At 34.6% G+C, this 16,897-nt stretch overlaps 2 protein-coding genes across 3 annotated transcripts; one reads left to right on the top strand and one right to left on the bottom strand.

Moving 5' to 3' along the window:
* The first annotated feature begins 159 nt into the window (after window positions 1-159).
* NDPK1 (nucleoside diphosphate kinase) lies at window positions 160-2,359 on the top strand. Its single transcript, XM_008234317.3, has 4 exons — window positions 160-315; window positions 847-895; window positions 1,236-1,467; window positions 1,934-2,359. Exons 1-4 carry the CDS (start codon window positions 265-267, stop codon window positions 2,046-2,048), a joined length of 447 nt encoding a protein of 148 aa, XP_008232539.2. The 5' UTR covers window positions 160-264; the 3' UTR covers window positions 2,049-2,359.
* Window positions 2,360-8,796: 6,437 nt separating this feature from the next.
* On the bottom strand, window positions 8,797-14,290 carry LOC103331673 (uncharacterized). 2 transcript variants are annotated; one of them, XM_089052208.1, is made up of 10 exons: window positions 13,696-14,244; window positions 13,461-13,579; window positions 12,456-12,565; window positions 11,515-11,583; window positions 11,245-11,360; window positions 11,084-11,138; window positions 10,153-10,273; window positions 9,953-10,000; window positions 9,789-9,883; window positions 8,797-9,469 (listed from the first exon to the last, which is right to left on the bottom strand). In XM_089052208.1, exons 2-10 carry the CDS (start codon window positions 13,486-13,488, stop codon window positions 9,368-9,370), a joined length of 744 nt encoding a protein of 247 aa, XP_088908334.1. In that variant the 5' UTR covers window positions 13,489-13,579; window positions 13,696-14,244; the 3' UTR covers window positions 8,797-9,367. The 2 variants fall into 2 exon arrangements, with proteins under 2 accessions (XP_088908334.1, XP_008232536.1); XM_008234314.3 differs by lacking the exon at window positions 13,461-13,579 and having other exon boundaries at window positions 13,696-14,290.
* Between the last annotated feature and the right edge of the window lie 2,607 nt (window positions 14,291-16,897).

Raw genomic sequence — 16,897 nt, 5'->3', positions numbered from 1 at the left:
ATATTCCTTCAGAGGTTACATAATGAAGCCCAACTTCCATGGTAAGCCCAATTTTATTTTTTATTTTGAAAACCGAAAAGCAAAAGAAAGGGAAATGACAAAATTTAAAAATGGTTCGCGAATATTCCATACCAATTGGTGTTAGGGTTTGCTTTCAGTGGACTGTGTATATAAACCCTCGTTCCCTCACTCTTTTAGTCTCATAGCATATCCCCCAACTCTCAGAACAAGAACTTCTGCAGTCTTAAATCGTTAACGGAAAAAATGGAGCAAACTTTCATCATGATCAAGCCTGATGGGGTTCAAAGAGGCCTGGTAATTTCTTCAATTTCTTCATCTATTGTATTCTTTTGGTACTTCAATTTTGTAGCTTTATTTTGGTCTGTTAGTTTTAAAAACTGGGCAAAATCTTATCTGGGTTTGAGTGGGTTTGCCTAAGTTCTTGTTTTTGTTTATGAATTTCATAGCTAGTGTTACTGCTATGGTGTTTGGTTGGTGGGAAAACCTAGGAATTGAAGGGGTTGGTTTTCTTTTGGGTGGACTGGGGGAGCAAGCAAATTTTAATAATTCTGAGCTGGGATTTCAGGTTTTTATTTACATGCATGAAGTTTTAATATTTGTATTATGTAGTGGTTGGATTTTACATGCATGTAGTTTTAATTAATCTTGCGTTTTAATTGCCTCTGGATGTGTGAAGTGGGTGAACAAAGGCCGTCCTTTGTAACTTCAGCTATAGTTTTTTTCTTACGCAGAATCCAATAAACTATTTTAATCTAGTTCGTGCGTATTGTTTAATTATTTGCATAAACGTTTTCAAATTTTCTGAGAGGTTCATGTTTGTCGCAGGTTGGTGACATCATTAGCAGGTTTGAGAAGAAGGGCTTCTATTTGAAAGGTAATTTCCAACCAACGATGTTTGATCTAATAGTATTATGTGCACTTTGATAATTTGTGATGTGACAACCCTATTTAACAAGCCTTTCCTATTTTATCATGAGTATCAACTTGATGAATTTCTGGCCAAAAAATTCCGACTTCAAATTTGATTTGAGTTTGGCTTACTTCTTCATTGTTTATCTAAGAAGTGTGGAAAGATGCTAAATTGAAACTAATGTTTAGAGTTTCTATGTTTTAATTATACTACAATAAATTTTTTGGGGTTCTTAACTAAATTTTGATGTGTAACTTATCTGGGTGTTCTTCTCAATAAGTTTTGTTTTCTGGTATCTGTTCAGGTTTGAAGTTCATCAATGTGGATCGTCCTTTTGCTGAGAAACACTACGAGGACTTGTCTGCAAAGCCCTTTTTCAGTGGATTGGTTGATTATATTATTTCTGGTCCCGTTGTTGCTATGATTTGGGAGGGTAAGAATGTTATCCTAACTGGCCGAAAGATTATTGGTGCCACCAACCCAGCAGAATCCGCCCCTGGAACCATCCGTGGTGATTATGCAATTGAGATTGGCAGGTAACCTGATTTATCATGTTTTCCAGTCTCTTGTGCATTTATAACGTTTTTAATTATTATGTTTTAATTTTTTGTTCTGAAAGATGAGTATATAGGTACTGTTGATGGCCAAAATGCGATCCCAAATTGTTCTCTTTAGAAAATGCTCAGCAGTAATAGCTTATTATGTTAAATGGGAAAGCTGTTTCAAATAGGTTGTTTGAACCTTTGATTGTTACTAAAGTTGTTGATGGTTCCAATTAGGCAGAAACACGATAGTCCAAACTTTCCAGGAGTTTTATGGTTTGATTGCATCTCCTGTGTTATTCTCATAAATTTCAATTTCTAGTGAATTTCGTCAGAGATAGTATTTTGACTGATTTATTCACTGAGGTTGCTGTTTGCTTCTAGAATACAAACTAATCATAAAGAACAGGCACTGAGAGTGTGAATATATTTGATGCGATGAAATTTGGATGGCTTACAGGAATATCATTCATGGAAGTGACTCAGCAGAGAGTGCAAGAAAAGAGATTGCACTGTGGTTCCCTGATGGCCCTGCTAACTGGCAGAGCAGCGTTCACCACTGGATCTATGAGTAAAGCATGCTCGATGTCTGCCGCTTGCTGTTCAGCATCCTATTTACTTTCGGACTAGTCTTTTAATGAAGTTTTTAAGTTTTGCCATTTGTTTCGGTCTGGTGATTCCTATTGCCTTGGAGCATTGGATATGCCAGAGAGATTAAGCTTATTGTAGTGAAATGAAGTTTCAAGTTAAGTAGTCATGAAACCTTTGTCACTTGTTGAATTCTAACAGCTAATAACCTTTGGGTGTGTTATGAACGTTTGTCACTTGTTGAATGCTGTCCAAAGTTGTTAGAATTTGATACATGCTGATTATGTTTTCTTATCTATATTTCTGGCATGTTATGTATGAAATGAAACCTCTGAAGTGAAGGCCCCATTTGGATCGAGTGATTTTGAATCTCGGTATTTAGATGAAATGAAGAAAATGGTTGTCAAGATTTGGACAAAAATGAAATGGAAGAAAATAAATGGATTTAAAATGATTCTAAGATCATTAAAATTCGTAATTAAATAATGCTCTCGAAATCCAATTCCAGGTCCCTGATTTTCTTATATTTTCTTGTTTCTTAGCAAATTTAGAAATTCGAATATTTTCTTTTAAATCCCTTCATCTAAACGGAGCATAAAGTTTCTAATTAAGGAGAATTTGTTATAAAAATAAAATATATGGAAAGTATCACTGAATATTGGGAGTAGAATTACATTTGCTCTTCTGGTGTTTACACTGACAAAATTTTCTTAGATAAAACTCACTAACACTCCGATTTCAAACTCTCTCTTCCTTCCTCTCACCCTTCCTTCTCTTTCTTTCTTTCCTCTCTTCTCCGTTAGTATGTTTTGCTAAGCAATGGGAAGCTTATTTGTAAGCAAATTGGATGGCTTCCAACATCATCATCATTAAGCTTTTTGAATATTATTTAATTCTTTTCTTTATGTGGGCTCCACCACGTTCTTTACAACACTCCTCTTTGGAGACCACAATGTATGAAATATGTCTCGTTAAAAACCTTGCAGTAAAATCCAGTGGGACAAAAAACTTGTCGAAGGGAAAAAGAGTACATAATCGTATATAACATAAAATTTTGTGTATATTGACATGCATGCTACACTACCTCGTTAAAACCTTATCAGGAAAAACCCAGTAGTATAAAAACTTGGACGAAGGAAAAGAATATAGTGTGTGAAGATCTTTATTGACAACACGCTCCTCCTGATGCTTGGCAAAATATCTTTTAAGCCATACAATCATCTTTTTGAATGTCATAGTTGAGACTGCTTTTGTGAGTCAATCTTGTAATATTGTTGGCTGCTCCCCCTGAAGAATATCTCCCCATGATATCTTCATGACTATCTTTCTAGAGGGAAGATCTTTAGGACTAAGTGAATGATGTAGCCATTAATAGTTCGTGTAGTTGAGTAAGCAAATATATTTCCAGTGAGTTATCTCTATGTAAATCATAGAAATTTCCAGAGTCCGCAAATCAAACAAAACCTGGGCTATTTGCAAGTTCACTTGAAAAGAATATGTTCATATATGGTTTTATACAGAGATAGCATCAAATATGTCTCACATCATCCCAAAGTTGTGGTGATGGAGCTAAGCTCTATCTGGAAAATATAATGTCCGATCCAATATACTTCCGAAAAATCATTTAAGTGTCTAACGGATATTCTACATAAAAATGCTTCAATACTTTCTTAGTATAAGCAAGAATCTTGTTGGCATAATACTCGATCTTCAGGCCAAGACAAATATTTTTTGAACTCTTCAGGAGATTTGATGAAGTATTAATTCTTCAGGAGTTTTGATCAATTATCAACTCTTCAGGAGTTGTAATGTGTTGCAACCATATCATAATTAGTGTACTCACTAAGGCAATTTATACATATTGGTATTGAGTACAAAATTTGTGCTTCAGGCACATGTCCTTCAGAGACTTGCTTCATGCAATTTCAATCATTCAGGGATTTAAAGGATCGCACTTTATGACACATTATATAGCCTTAACCCAACTATTTATATATCTTCACGGAATCGCTTCTGGCGATATGCTCCGTGCATTTAATGACCCTTAAAGATAACATGTTGGTCTCCGTAAATATGCAATAAGAATGTATGATTGCATCTGTAAACCAACATTTCTTGTTTATACCAGAAACATTGTGTCATACAAAGTGAGTATATTCCTCTTTATTCCAACACTTATGTGTAACCTTCAGGGTTAACATCTCTTTGGGGTTTGTACTATGGGTTTGTTCTTTCACGTTCATTCTCATCTATAATGGAATTGCCTCTTTCTATTTATAGCTAATGATATTGTCGACATTTAATAATAGAATGTGGTTTCAATCAACACAGCCCATTGATGATTTGAGTAGATACTCTAAAACCAAAAATTATTATTCATCAATTCATGATCCCACCATTCTCATGTGCATGCGTATGCATCAATTATGAATATTTCTTTGCTTTTGGGTACCTAAGCCACTTCAGGGGTTTTTATTATCTCTTTCTAGACAGGCATCTCTTATAGGATGAATTATGTGAGAATGTGGATCTTAACCTCTAATGGAGCGTTGGATAATCTCTATTCTTGGATTTACAGAGCCTGCTCTTTCCTTGCAGGCAAAAAGAATCTATTTGTTGTATGCTACTTTCCTGTTATAATAATTGGGTAAATTCTTAAACTTGCACTTCTGATTTTTACGTTTTTTCAAACAGGGATGGACTTGCCCTTGGACTAACCTAGGCTATAGCCCAGGTGACTTTCTTTTCACCCGTCCACAATATCATACCCAGCCCACCCAAAAAGTAAAAAATAATGCTAAAAAAGTAATTTTTGTAACCAACATGTGTCCATCATGGAAATCCTCACTAGGCTCAATCAACAAACTACTACAACTTTTATTTAAATATTTAACACACTCCCATATTTATTGCTTCTATATATTGTTTTAATACTTTAATTAATGTACATTAACATTATATAAATTACTGTCTTTGTCAACTAGCAATATACTCTCTTGAATCACTCAAACTCACTATGTAATAGATTTTTTTCAATTCCTTTATATATATATATATATATATATATATATATTTTCTTTCAATTCTTTTGTGTTAAAATAATATGTAACATTTTCTAAAGTTTCACTAATAATTTCCATATTTTTCTCATAATTTCCATATTTTTTTTTATCAAATTTGTACCGATATCAATAATTTGTCGGTATTTCCTAATTTTTGGACCACTAATCCGAAACCATCGAAATTTTGTAAATTTGTACGTAAGGTAAATTTAGCCCACCTTGTGCATTATAGGTTCAAATAACCACATCAAATCTCTCAAATTACATATTTCAATGAGTCCAGAACTTATGGCCCAGGTTAAAACACAACTTGAGAATTTATTTGCCTTTTTCAAATGGGCATGAAATATAAATTGAGTAAAAGTCATGATAATATTGCAATATAGTAGTGAAGAGCATTAACTACTATATACCCAAAACTTCAGGTTCGAGATCTCTCATATATTTGGATCCATAAGCTTCCGGCCTAGATCACATAATATAACAAAATATGTGGGGAGCCTCAATTCATCCTTTAAGGTTTATCCTGATATTATCCATTTCACAGTGTATTCTTAACAACCGGAATTCACAAAATATATTTCTTCCTTGAGGTGTCGATTATAACATAATCGAACTTTATTAAATTCATCATTTTCTTATACCAAAGAAATATGTTGTGTACCACAATTTGCAATAATATCTCAAGGGTTGTCCATTTAAAAATTGGAACTTTAGGTTCTCAATATTGTCAGATTTTGAACTTCAAGCCAAAATCGCATATTTTTATGATATGTACATTTTTATAATTTCATGTATATATTTCAGAACTTGAGGCTCTCACAAAATTGTCCATGTTTTGAGGAGCTTCTGGCTTTTCATTTAATTGTTCATCCATGAGTTTAAGGAACTGCAGATTCCCTTTTGTATATAGTGACGGTTTATCCAAAATGGTTAATATTTATGTATACATCACTATTCATGTATACGATACTATTCATCAAGTCATGAATACGTGTCTATTCATGTGTACAGTACATTTGTCAGTACAATTACTATTCATGTGTACGACACTATTAACCAATACGGTACTGTTACATTATCAAGAAACTCCAAGTCCTTATTTACATGTCAAGGATTAAGAATCTTCAGGTCCAATCTCTTGTTTACAAATATAGTACCGAAGAGACTGCCGGCTCTCATATCATTATCATCATCAAGAATCTTCAGGTCCTGATGTAGTTGTGTGATGAGGATCAAGGAACTTCTGGTTCTGATTTAAAGTATGTTGTAAAACTCATCATATCACACAATTAATTCATAAAATAAGTTGCTATAAATTTCTTGTAAATAAATTGTTGGTATGGACGATCATCTCACACTATACTTTAAATAAATGTAAATGTGCGGTAAAATAAATTCATAAATTAAATTGCTTCATGTATGGACGTTAATCCCGCACCATACTTTAAATAATAAAGTAAATATGCGATAAAGTAACGTGCTGATATGGACACTAATTCTACTCCATACTTTTAAATAAAAACTAAAGGCAGTTGTGTGGATGATAAACTCGCGCTGCACTTTTAAATAAATAATGTTGTATGGGTAATAAACCTACACCATACAGTAAATGCGGGGATAAAACCACCACATATTATATATTGTGGGCAATATAACTACGCCACTATTCAAGATATAACACCATCATTTTTATTACAATAATTTGTGTTACAATGTGATGGGTAATGAAATTACACCACCATAAAATAACATGATGGGGTATAAAACCGCACCATTCCAAATTACAGTACGAAAAAATAAATTAAATAAACATGGATGAAACAACATAAAAATTGTGAAATACAAAAGAAAGTTTGCATGTTGTCGTAGTAGTAAAGTGAGAGGAGACATATAACAGAGAGGAGATAGAGAAATAACCACATAGTGTTGAGCTGAGAAAATTTATAAGTAAAGAGGAGAGACTATCGTGCTGATAACGTATTATAAAAATAAAATAATCAAAGTATGAAAAGTATCACTGAACATTGGGAGTAGAATTATATTTGCTCTTCTGGCATTAATTCATAAAATAAGTTGCTATAAATTTCTTGTAAATAAATTGTTGGTATGGACGATCATCTCGCACTATACTTTAAATAAATGTAAATGTGCGGTAAAATAAATTCATAAATTAAATTGCTTCATGTATGGACGTTAATCCCGCACCATACTTTAAATAATAAAGTAAATATGCGATAAAGTAACGTGCTGATATGGACACTAATTCTACTCCATACTTTTAAATAAAAACTAAAGGCAGTTGTGTGGATGATAAACTCGCGCTGCACTTTTAAATAAATAATGTTGTATGGGTAATAAACCTACACCATACAGTAAATGCGGGGATAAAACCACCACATATTATATATTGTGGGCAATATAACTACGCCACTATTCAAGATATAACACCATCATTTTTATTACAATAATTTGTGTTACAATGTGATGGGTAATGAAATTACACCACCATAAAATAACATGATGGGGTATAAAACCGCACCATTCCAAATTACAGTACGAAAAAATAAATTAAATAAACATGGATGAAACAACATAAAAATTGTGAAATACAAAAAAGAAAGTTTGCATGTTGTCGTAGTAGTAAAGTGAGAGGAGACATATAACAGAGAGGAGATAGAGAAATAACCACATAGTGTTGAGCTGAGAAAATTTATAAGTAAAGAGGAGAGACTATCGTGCTGATAACGTATTATAAAAATAAAATAATCAAAGTATGAAAAGTATCACTGAACATTGGGAGTAGAATTATATTTGCTCTTCTGGCATTTACACTGACAAAATTCTCTCAAATAGAACTCACTAACACTCAGATTTCACACTCTCTTCTTTCCTCTTACTCTCCCATTCTTACCTCTCATCTTCGTTGACGTGTTTTGCTAAGCAATTGGAAGCCTATTTATAGACAAATTGGATGGCTTACAACATCATCCTTTAGCTTTTCGAATATTATTTCCTTCTTTTCTTTATATGGGCTCCACCACTTTCTTTACAACAAAATTGGGTATATTAGGTTGTTCATTCAAACGGATCGTAAAGTTTTGTAATTAAGGAGGATTGAGTAAAAGTTTAATGATTAAGGAAGGTTGTTTCTTGAAAGATGTCGAAGATGCGACGTGGGATTCTGATTCACGGGTAAGATATCCTTTTGCTATAAAGTTTAATTTGTTACGTGTATGAACATCTTGGCATAAAATTCTTTGGTCGAAGGAAACGTGCCATCAGGCTGTTGGTATGCTTTTCAAGCTTGTCCATGGAATATTGGTGAGGAGGAATTTCCTTTTCTCAAGAATCATGTTTCTTTCTTGTCATCTAGAATCTGATTTCTACCTAACTGCCTAACTAGAAGTATTATTGGGAATTAACATGAATTATATTCTTTTTGCCAACAATTTTCCAAGATGCTTTGTTGAATAAAAGACAGCCTATGGTAATAATTATGTCATTAGCAAACGATCACTTTATTTTTGCACAAAAACAATTTCCATCAAATAACAGGAATAAAGACTTGGGAGCATAGACTATTAAAGTTGAGACTGATAACACGTGATCTACGACCATGTTGACAGACTAGACACCTGAAAATTCTAGGATTCGCAATTAAAACGCAAACTAGATGGAAAAATATGAAGATTCATTCTGCATATGTCCAAAAGAGAGAACAATTTCCATCTCCATTTGTCAGGCAGAAATACAAGACTTTAAACGGGGCGGCTTTCAGGCATAAGAGTACCGTGCCCACCAAGGATCATTTCTCAGTTGGTCAAATAATAATATTTCAGAAAGCACTCAAAAGTTAAAGCCAAACAGAATCCCATTCCATTCCACATTCCTAGATATTCTACCAAATTACCAATCATACCTCTACATATGTATAACATCCCGTTGGCCGTGGGAGAACCGAGAGTAGTATCGCTCTGGTCTTACCCCAAATTTACGAGATTATATTCCGTATTTCAAACCTGAATCAAATCACACTTGGTTCCGGCTTCTAACAAACTCGATCCATTAAACACCAAAAACCCTTTCCAAGAATCAATGACAAAATGCAGACTTGCAGCAAGCAAATTTTGGAAACATCATGTCATGTACAAACACCATCCAGTTAGAAATAAGAGTGTTTCCGGTGATCATGTAACTAGCTGTGACAGACCATTTTATAGATTCTAGAAGAAGCTTCTACGCTATCGGGAAAGAAGGCCATAAGAAGGCAAGTCTTCCAGCCGTGTTATGTCTTCAAACAGAAGCTCTTTTTCCAACTGCCGGCGTGTGGATTTCATCACCGTCTGTTAGGAGCACAACCCAAATAGGACAAAATGTTAGCAAAAGAAACCAAAACGTGTAAAACACATTATAGCCTTGGGCCCAACCTAAAAATCTCTGACCACCCCCAGAGAAGTGTGAAATTTCTACAAGATAAAATATGTAACCCTAAATTCATCTCCAGCTCATGATGACGGAAGAGGTTTTCCCCACAAACACATTTAACTGTCACTAATTTCACATAATTTGGTTTACTAAAGCTGACTAGAAGGATATAACATATATCAAAAGATTAGCCACAAATGCAGACAAAAGGAGGGCCTCTGCTTGAGGGATACATACATTGAAATCCATATATGATGCACGCATAGAAAGCCATTGATGGTCCATTAGCTTGAATGTGATGCAATATATAAGGTCAAACGCTGATTCATTTTCTGTCAAGAGAAAAAGACATTATTATATTAAGCAAAATACATGAAACATCATATTCAAGCTGAACTTACCTGCAAGAAACTTCAAGAAAGTAGCTCCCACCAATGTTCGTGGTTTGACTGCACATAAACAAACACTGTTACATGTCAAAGAGCATTAAAAGAACAGAAAAGCTACTATCTAAAAATATTTTCAGTATCACTATGCTTTTGATTCCTCAGGTTTCGCTTTTTGAACATAAATGAAAAAAAGAACAAGAAAAAGTACCAACCGGCTTCAAGATCAAGCATCTGAATAAGCATGAATGTTATATTCACACCAGCAACGGCAAATGGGTATTCCCACACGGACCTATCACCTTCTTGCTTTCGAAGAAGATCCTGGAAAGATTTCTACAATGAAAGTATGTAACTTTCAATGAGACAAGTAGCTTATAAGATGGGCCTAACGCAGTTCCCTATAGGGCCCAGCAACTTTATGAGAACCAAAAAGAACATACACCACACATGCAAGAACAGCCAAACAGAGAAGCATATTGGTACACACCCACAGAGAGGAATGATGCTGGTTTTTTTCACAATAAAAATAAATAGAAAGTACATAATGTAACACAAGAAAAACAAATCATACTGCCCTACAAAGATGGACAGAACCAAAAATCAAGGGCTCAAAATTTATCAGCTAATGCATGTAATGTCAATGGTATATGAAAATCCAACTCGCATGGTTGGAATTTTCAAAGGCTTTAAATCTAGGATTCCAATTCTTCTCTTTTACCATCAGTTTTCTTGCTTGCAGGGTATAAACATGAAGAAAGAAAAAAAATCTAATTCTCTTACTAACTATCTCCTTTGTATGTTTTCCCCAAGTTTCAACAACAGAATTGCATGCATACCTAAAAACCTATAACAAACTAGTATTCAAGTCATTTTGACCAGTATATTTTCTGATTTCAAGACAATATACAGAAAAAGGCATTTTCACTCTTGTAATATACAGAAAGGCATTTTTACTTTTGTTAAGTCTGGGATGTCAGGTTTGACAAACAAAAAAAGTATGGGATGTCAGGGGCTCTCAAAGCAGTTTATCACATTGACGTCACCACATGATCAATGCCGTCAATAGCATTATTATGTTCACAACATCTCGCAGGTGAAAATTGTTTTTGTGCACATGTGTATACAGACAGACAGAGGTCATACCGGGAAATTCCTAGCAAAGAACAACAAATTCTCTAATGATATAAAACCACCACCCCTGCAAAATATTCAACATCAACAATTAGTAACCCAAGAACGAAGGAAAAAGATAAAGAAAAGAAACAAATTAACTGTTCAAATCACAAAGGAGATACTAGATCTACCTAAAATCTGTTGATGGATCCTTCCCTTGCCAACCCATTTCCTTCCATTGCTCAGATATTAAACCACGAAGTTCTTCTTCAGGAAAGGCAGCATTCCACAAGGCCCTCAAAGCTTCCTAGAGTGAACCAGAGAGGGTAAATTCGTCATACCAAGTGCCAACGTAAAATATGTTGATGGACTATGTACACAGACAAAAAATTAAAAATAATGCAAATCCTCCCCACAAACACAATCAGGTTTTCCTGGAACCAATCACTTAATATATATACCTGATGCTCAGGGACTAAACTGTCATAGGGAACATCTATCCGGCTCTGTAGTCTCAACAGGCATTCCTCCTGACAAAATCAAGGCAAACAAAAGAGCAAACAATCATACCATGTACATGTAACAAAAGCATATGTTTTGAGGGCTACAGTTCTAGGAAAGCATTTATATAGAGACCATTGGCAACTAAAGTAATAAAGCTGTACTGGATCTTCGAAAACTCCTACATTGAACCCCTCAATCCTTCCCCTCTTCCCACAGACCAAAACTTAAAACCAAACCTAAAGTAAAAAAAAAGAAAAAGTAGAAAGGTATAAATTTAGCATATAAACTCAAGGTTATTAAAAGATCATGACGACATTTGATTTTACCAATTCTGATGACAAAAAATTTAAGCAACTGAAAGGTGAATGGATAAAGCAGCAGCACAACTTTTTCTAGATAAATAGCCAATCAATACAGAAGCTAGGTTAATTAAAATAACTATACATTCATCTCAAGAACAGAGAAGTCCTGATACTATTTTATATTTTAATGACAGCCTCACATCTCTTTCCACCCCCAGTCAAAGTAAAATACTAGTGTAATCAGATTAGCCTAAACTGACCAGGTATTTCAAATAGCAAAGAGCCCTAAAAGTTCATGCAGAAACTCCCCAAAAAAACATAGAAATCTGGTTAAATTTATAGAGCAACTCCTTGCATAAAGAAGTCCAAGTGTGAGAAACAAATAGGATGTATCAAAGGCGTTGATAAAATCAGAAACTGGAAGTGTTACATTCAGGAAATTTTGGTATTCAAGTACATCACATTGGAGATAGAATACAAATTCCCTTTATGAATACAATTCATTAACTGCTAACCAAGGACTCGTATCTAAAAAGTAAATCCACACTGGCGTATATAATGGACAGATACAGTTTATCCAATTCCAAGCATGTTACCTGGACAGGGGTTAAATCAAAGGAAGGACGAGCATCACTCTCTCTTCTCTGTGCACAGACACAAGAAAGACCTCGGCCAAGCCACGCTGCTGATCCTGCCACAACCTCAGCTGCAACAAAATAAACCACCCAATGATTAAGTTTAGAGTTTTTAAATCATCAAAGAAAATCTAGACGTACTGAAAAATGGTTACATAAAAGTATATAAGCTCGAATCACTAATTAAGATTTCATCTCCCATCCTAGGGTAAAAGGGCCTCAGATTTAATGTGCAACCACCCTTCACTAATTTAAGCTCAGCTAATAAGAATAGTATGTGATAAACAACAAAGGTTTATATGATTTCTAGAACAAGACAGATGTTAAGATCAGTTAAACTACTGCAATTACTATGAAATATGCAATCTATTTAAAACTACGGATAGTATTAATAAAAATAATAAATAACATTTCTTAGCACCCATGGGGGCCTGCATGTGAAATGAAATTTGAGCTCCCACACTTCATAGTAAAGGAAGTTCCAAGAAACAGGGACAATATAATAAGCAGCTAATGCAAGCTAAATCATAATAAAATCTAAAGACAAACAGTTCAGGCTCCACAGACCACACTACTAAGCTAATTTGTAAAATTCTGGCTACCTGTCAGCACCATAAAGTTCAATACAAGTAGATAAAAACTTGCAATAACAATGAAAGTGGTGTTGCAGGAAACCACTCAAAATTCACCACACATACACTATTGTAAAATGAACTCGTTGCTCTTTCACCAATTTTTGCATACATTTTCCCTTAGTTTCAGCTAGAAAGCTCCAAACTATTGAAGAATTACAAAGTTACATCAATTGTTGAGAACTAGATGAAATCAATTAAAAAAGGCATTCAGAAGTGAGAGAAAAGGTAACTGTGTGACGAATCAAAATTTCAATTCAACCAAAACTTGCATACACTATAATCACAAAATTAGGAAAAAATAGAAAAATATATATAAAATTGGCTCACGCACCACAGCAATCTAGAATATCAGAAAACATCAAAGGAGTGATAACTTCAGCGATACTAGGAGCTCAATAAATCTGAGTTGCAGATCTAAGCTCCGATTTTTTTTTTTTCAGAGGACAAACGCTGAAAGAGATAAAAGTTTTAGAGAGAGAAAAAGTTTTCTTTCTAAGAGAGAGAGAGAGAATAGGAAAAAAAATAGAAAAAGCGAAGAAAAATAAAAGAGAGTAAGCGTAGACTACCAGAAGTTGAATGACAGGTGTTGCCACGGTCGAGACCTTGAGAAATCCTCCGAACAGCGACAAATGAGCCTCCTCTATCGTCCATAATACTCATCCACTACACCATAACCACAATCAACAATCCGATCAATCACCGCAGGTCCTAGCCCTAAGCTCCCTCTCTCTTTCCTCTCTCAGTCTCGCCGGAAACTTGCTGGAATCGGAAATGCGGCGCGAACCGGCACCGAACCGCCGAAATATTGCAGAGCTGTAAGAGCGAGCACCGGAGCTTCTGGCACTTCGCCGAGCAAGAAGAAAGAGCTCGATCGGAGAGTGAGGTGAAGAAGAAGACGAGCAAAAGAGGTGCGGCGATGGAGGTGAAGTGAAGAGAGAGCTAGAAGCGGTTCTTGGAGGAATGGGAGAGAATCTTGAAGAAAAAAAGCTAGGGTTTCTCGAAGATCTGTGACTCAGATTCCATTGTAGAATCGGTTACAAAGCTCTCTCTCCTCTCTCTCTCTCTCTCTCTCTCTTCTTTCTTCTGTTTGCTGTGAGTTGTGAGCATATATGTTTGTTTGGTGCGGTGGCGTTGGCGTCGTTTTGTTTGTTTGGAGAGAGAAGAATCGGAGGTTACGAAAAAAGTGTATTAATAAGTATCCTAATTATAATAATTATTTTTTAAATTAATTAATTAGGTAAAGCCGGCACTCTCTCTCTCTCTCTCTCTCTTCGAGTCTCCGTCTTAAATTCTCAAACTCTTTTGGGCCTTTTTTTTTTTATTTTTTTTTTATTTTCGGAGTAACGGAATCGGAGATCGATGAGAACGATGGGTGGAGAGAGTGCGGTTTGAATTAAATCGGAACAAATTACAAAAAAAATGGGATTTTCGGTTGAAACTGAGGAAACCAGTAAAGCGGGAAAAGCGAGGCAGTGTGTCACGACTGATAAGTCTACAGTTCGATTTCCTTCAATGTAACCATAGAAAAAATTCGTGATGTATCTCTAGATAATGATCTTTGAACGGCTACGCCAGGAAAGATTGTTACCCATGCGTGCGAAGTCCTCGGCTGCAATGTAGCCACAACATCTTTGGGTTGGTAATTCAATTATTTTTGTATTCGTATTTTTCATTTAAGTAAATTCTTAATTGATACTTTTATTTAGGGGGATGGGACAATGATAGAGTTACAAAAAAAATCCTATTTTTTTATAAGAAATTAAAAAGATAAACCATATAATATTAGGGTAGCTTCTTTGGCCAAAAATCGTATCCTAGTTTTCTTGGCACGTTTTCTTTGTATAGATAAATTTGCGTATAGTACTAATTGTATGTAAAGGATGTGGGCCAAATTTTGAAAAATTTGTAGTCACTTAGACCTTGTTTGGTATTCTACTTAAAAAAGTAAATTTGAAAACTATGATTTATTTTAAAAACATGAGTTTTCAAATAGTGATTTTAAGATCTAAAAACTTGTTTGGTATTGAACTCCAAACTATTTTAAGATCTAAAAAAATTGAAATCAGAAAATCCGAAACTCTAAATTCCTAAATTGAAATTAACAAAAGAAAAAGGAAAGAGAGGAAGAGATAGACGGAAGAGTGAGGAGTGATAGAGACGAGAGAGTGAGGAGGAAGAGATGGAGACGAGACAAGGAGGAAAGAGCAAGAGAGAGAGAGAGAGGAAAAAAACTATAATAATGGGGATATTTTTGAGTTTTTCTTGGATTTGAATTTTTAAAAATGAGCCTACTAAATGTCTTTTTATGGCTTTGGACTTAAAATTTATTTTTGAGTTTATAAAATTGAATTCAATTAGGATACCAAATAGGCCCTTAATATTCTATGAACATGGTTGAACGTGGAGAAAAATTGTGTGTATATGTGCAAAAATATAATGTTTGGCCCAAATTTTGTGGTATGTGTTTATTTATGAAAGTTTATTAAGGTTTTTATTTTATTTTTTATGATCCATACCTTCACGCAACTAGCATTTTTGGATGGGATTTTGGATTGTTATTAAATGATGTCATAGTGTAACCAAAGTCATTGTCATGTGAGATTTGAAAGCTATAGTTATAAGAGCATCCATAGTGATGGGTGTAAATTCGGGGGTGTAAAGACACTTTTACATCCCCTTTACACCTCCGAGGGTATAAATATGTTTTTGCTCCAGTGAGAGGTGTAAATTGGGGTGTAGTCGTGGGTCCCGGTCTTTTATGCTAATTTTTCTTCATTTTTCTCCTCTTTTTTCGGGTGGGTCCCGCAAGGGATGTAAAAATATATGTAAATATACATTTTATTTTACATCCCCATGGTGGCGATGTATATTTACATCCATTTACATCTCTCCATTGGAGACGATTTGATGACTCGGGTGTATATTTAACATACACCCCCATATACAACCCCCCACTGTGGATGCTATAATGACGACTCCTTATTAATGAAGAAAAATAGCACCGCTTGTTATCCATTAGAATCCGTTTCTAAGTACAAACGATTGGGAGGAGGGGGGAGGTTTACACAAATATTTATTGGGTGCTTGGATTTTCGAACCTCTGTCTACATAGATGGAGATGAAAGAGCTTAACCAATTGAGTTATACCCACTAACAAATTGGGAGATTTTGTACACTATAAATAGGGGTTTTAGCTATAGTCATAGAATACTCACTAAAATGTATCCTAACTATCTTCATTTTCTGTATTGATCTCTTTGATTTCCAAGAGGGGTTTCTCTCACACACTGTCAAAATTTCATGGAGGTTTACACATGAGATCACTAGTCTGCAACCATCTTTCCACTGCGTTTTCATTCAGTTTTCACTTAAATGAAGTCTTCTTTGAGTTTCATCATTGGGTTCATGTTTAATTGGTTTTCAAATCTGTAATTTTTCTAGGCACAACAAAGAAGTTAGCTAGGAAATTTGATTCTGCTACCTGGGCTTCATAAACGAGTCGCCATATAAAGGGGGAACATTGGTATTTTGTGAGGAACATTGGTATTCTTTTACTTTTTTCAAGCTTACTCTGCTGTTATTTAAAAATAATAAAAAATAAATTTTATTTCTTGAAAAATATAAACTCATAACCTCATTCAACAAAATAGAAATTAAATAATGGTACATCATTCATTGGAAGGGAATTTGTAGCTAAATTAAAATTTGAATTTTGATAAACATTTTCACTTGTTTTTATAACTGCGAGGGTTTGCAACTTTTATGATA

This window comes from Prunus mume, linkage group LG5 (assembly GCF_029339155.1).
Source record: "Prunus mume cultivar Tortuosa linkage group LG5, ASM2933915v1, whole genome shotgun sequence".
In the NCBI taxonomy this organism is placed as follows: Eukaryota; Viridiplantae; Streptophyta; class Magnoliopsida; order Rosales; family Rosaceae; genus Prunus; species Prunus mume.
This window is presented reverse-complemented; position numbering and strand designations above follow the sequence as displayed.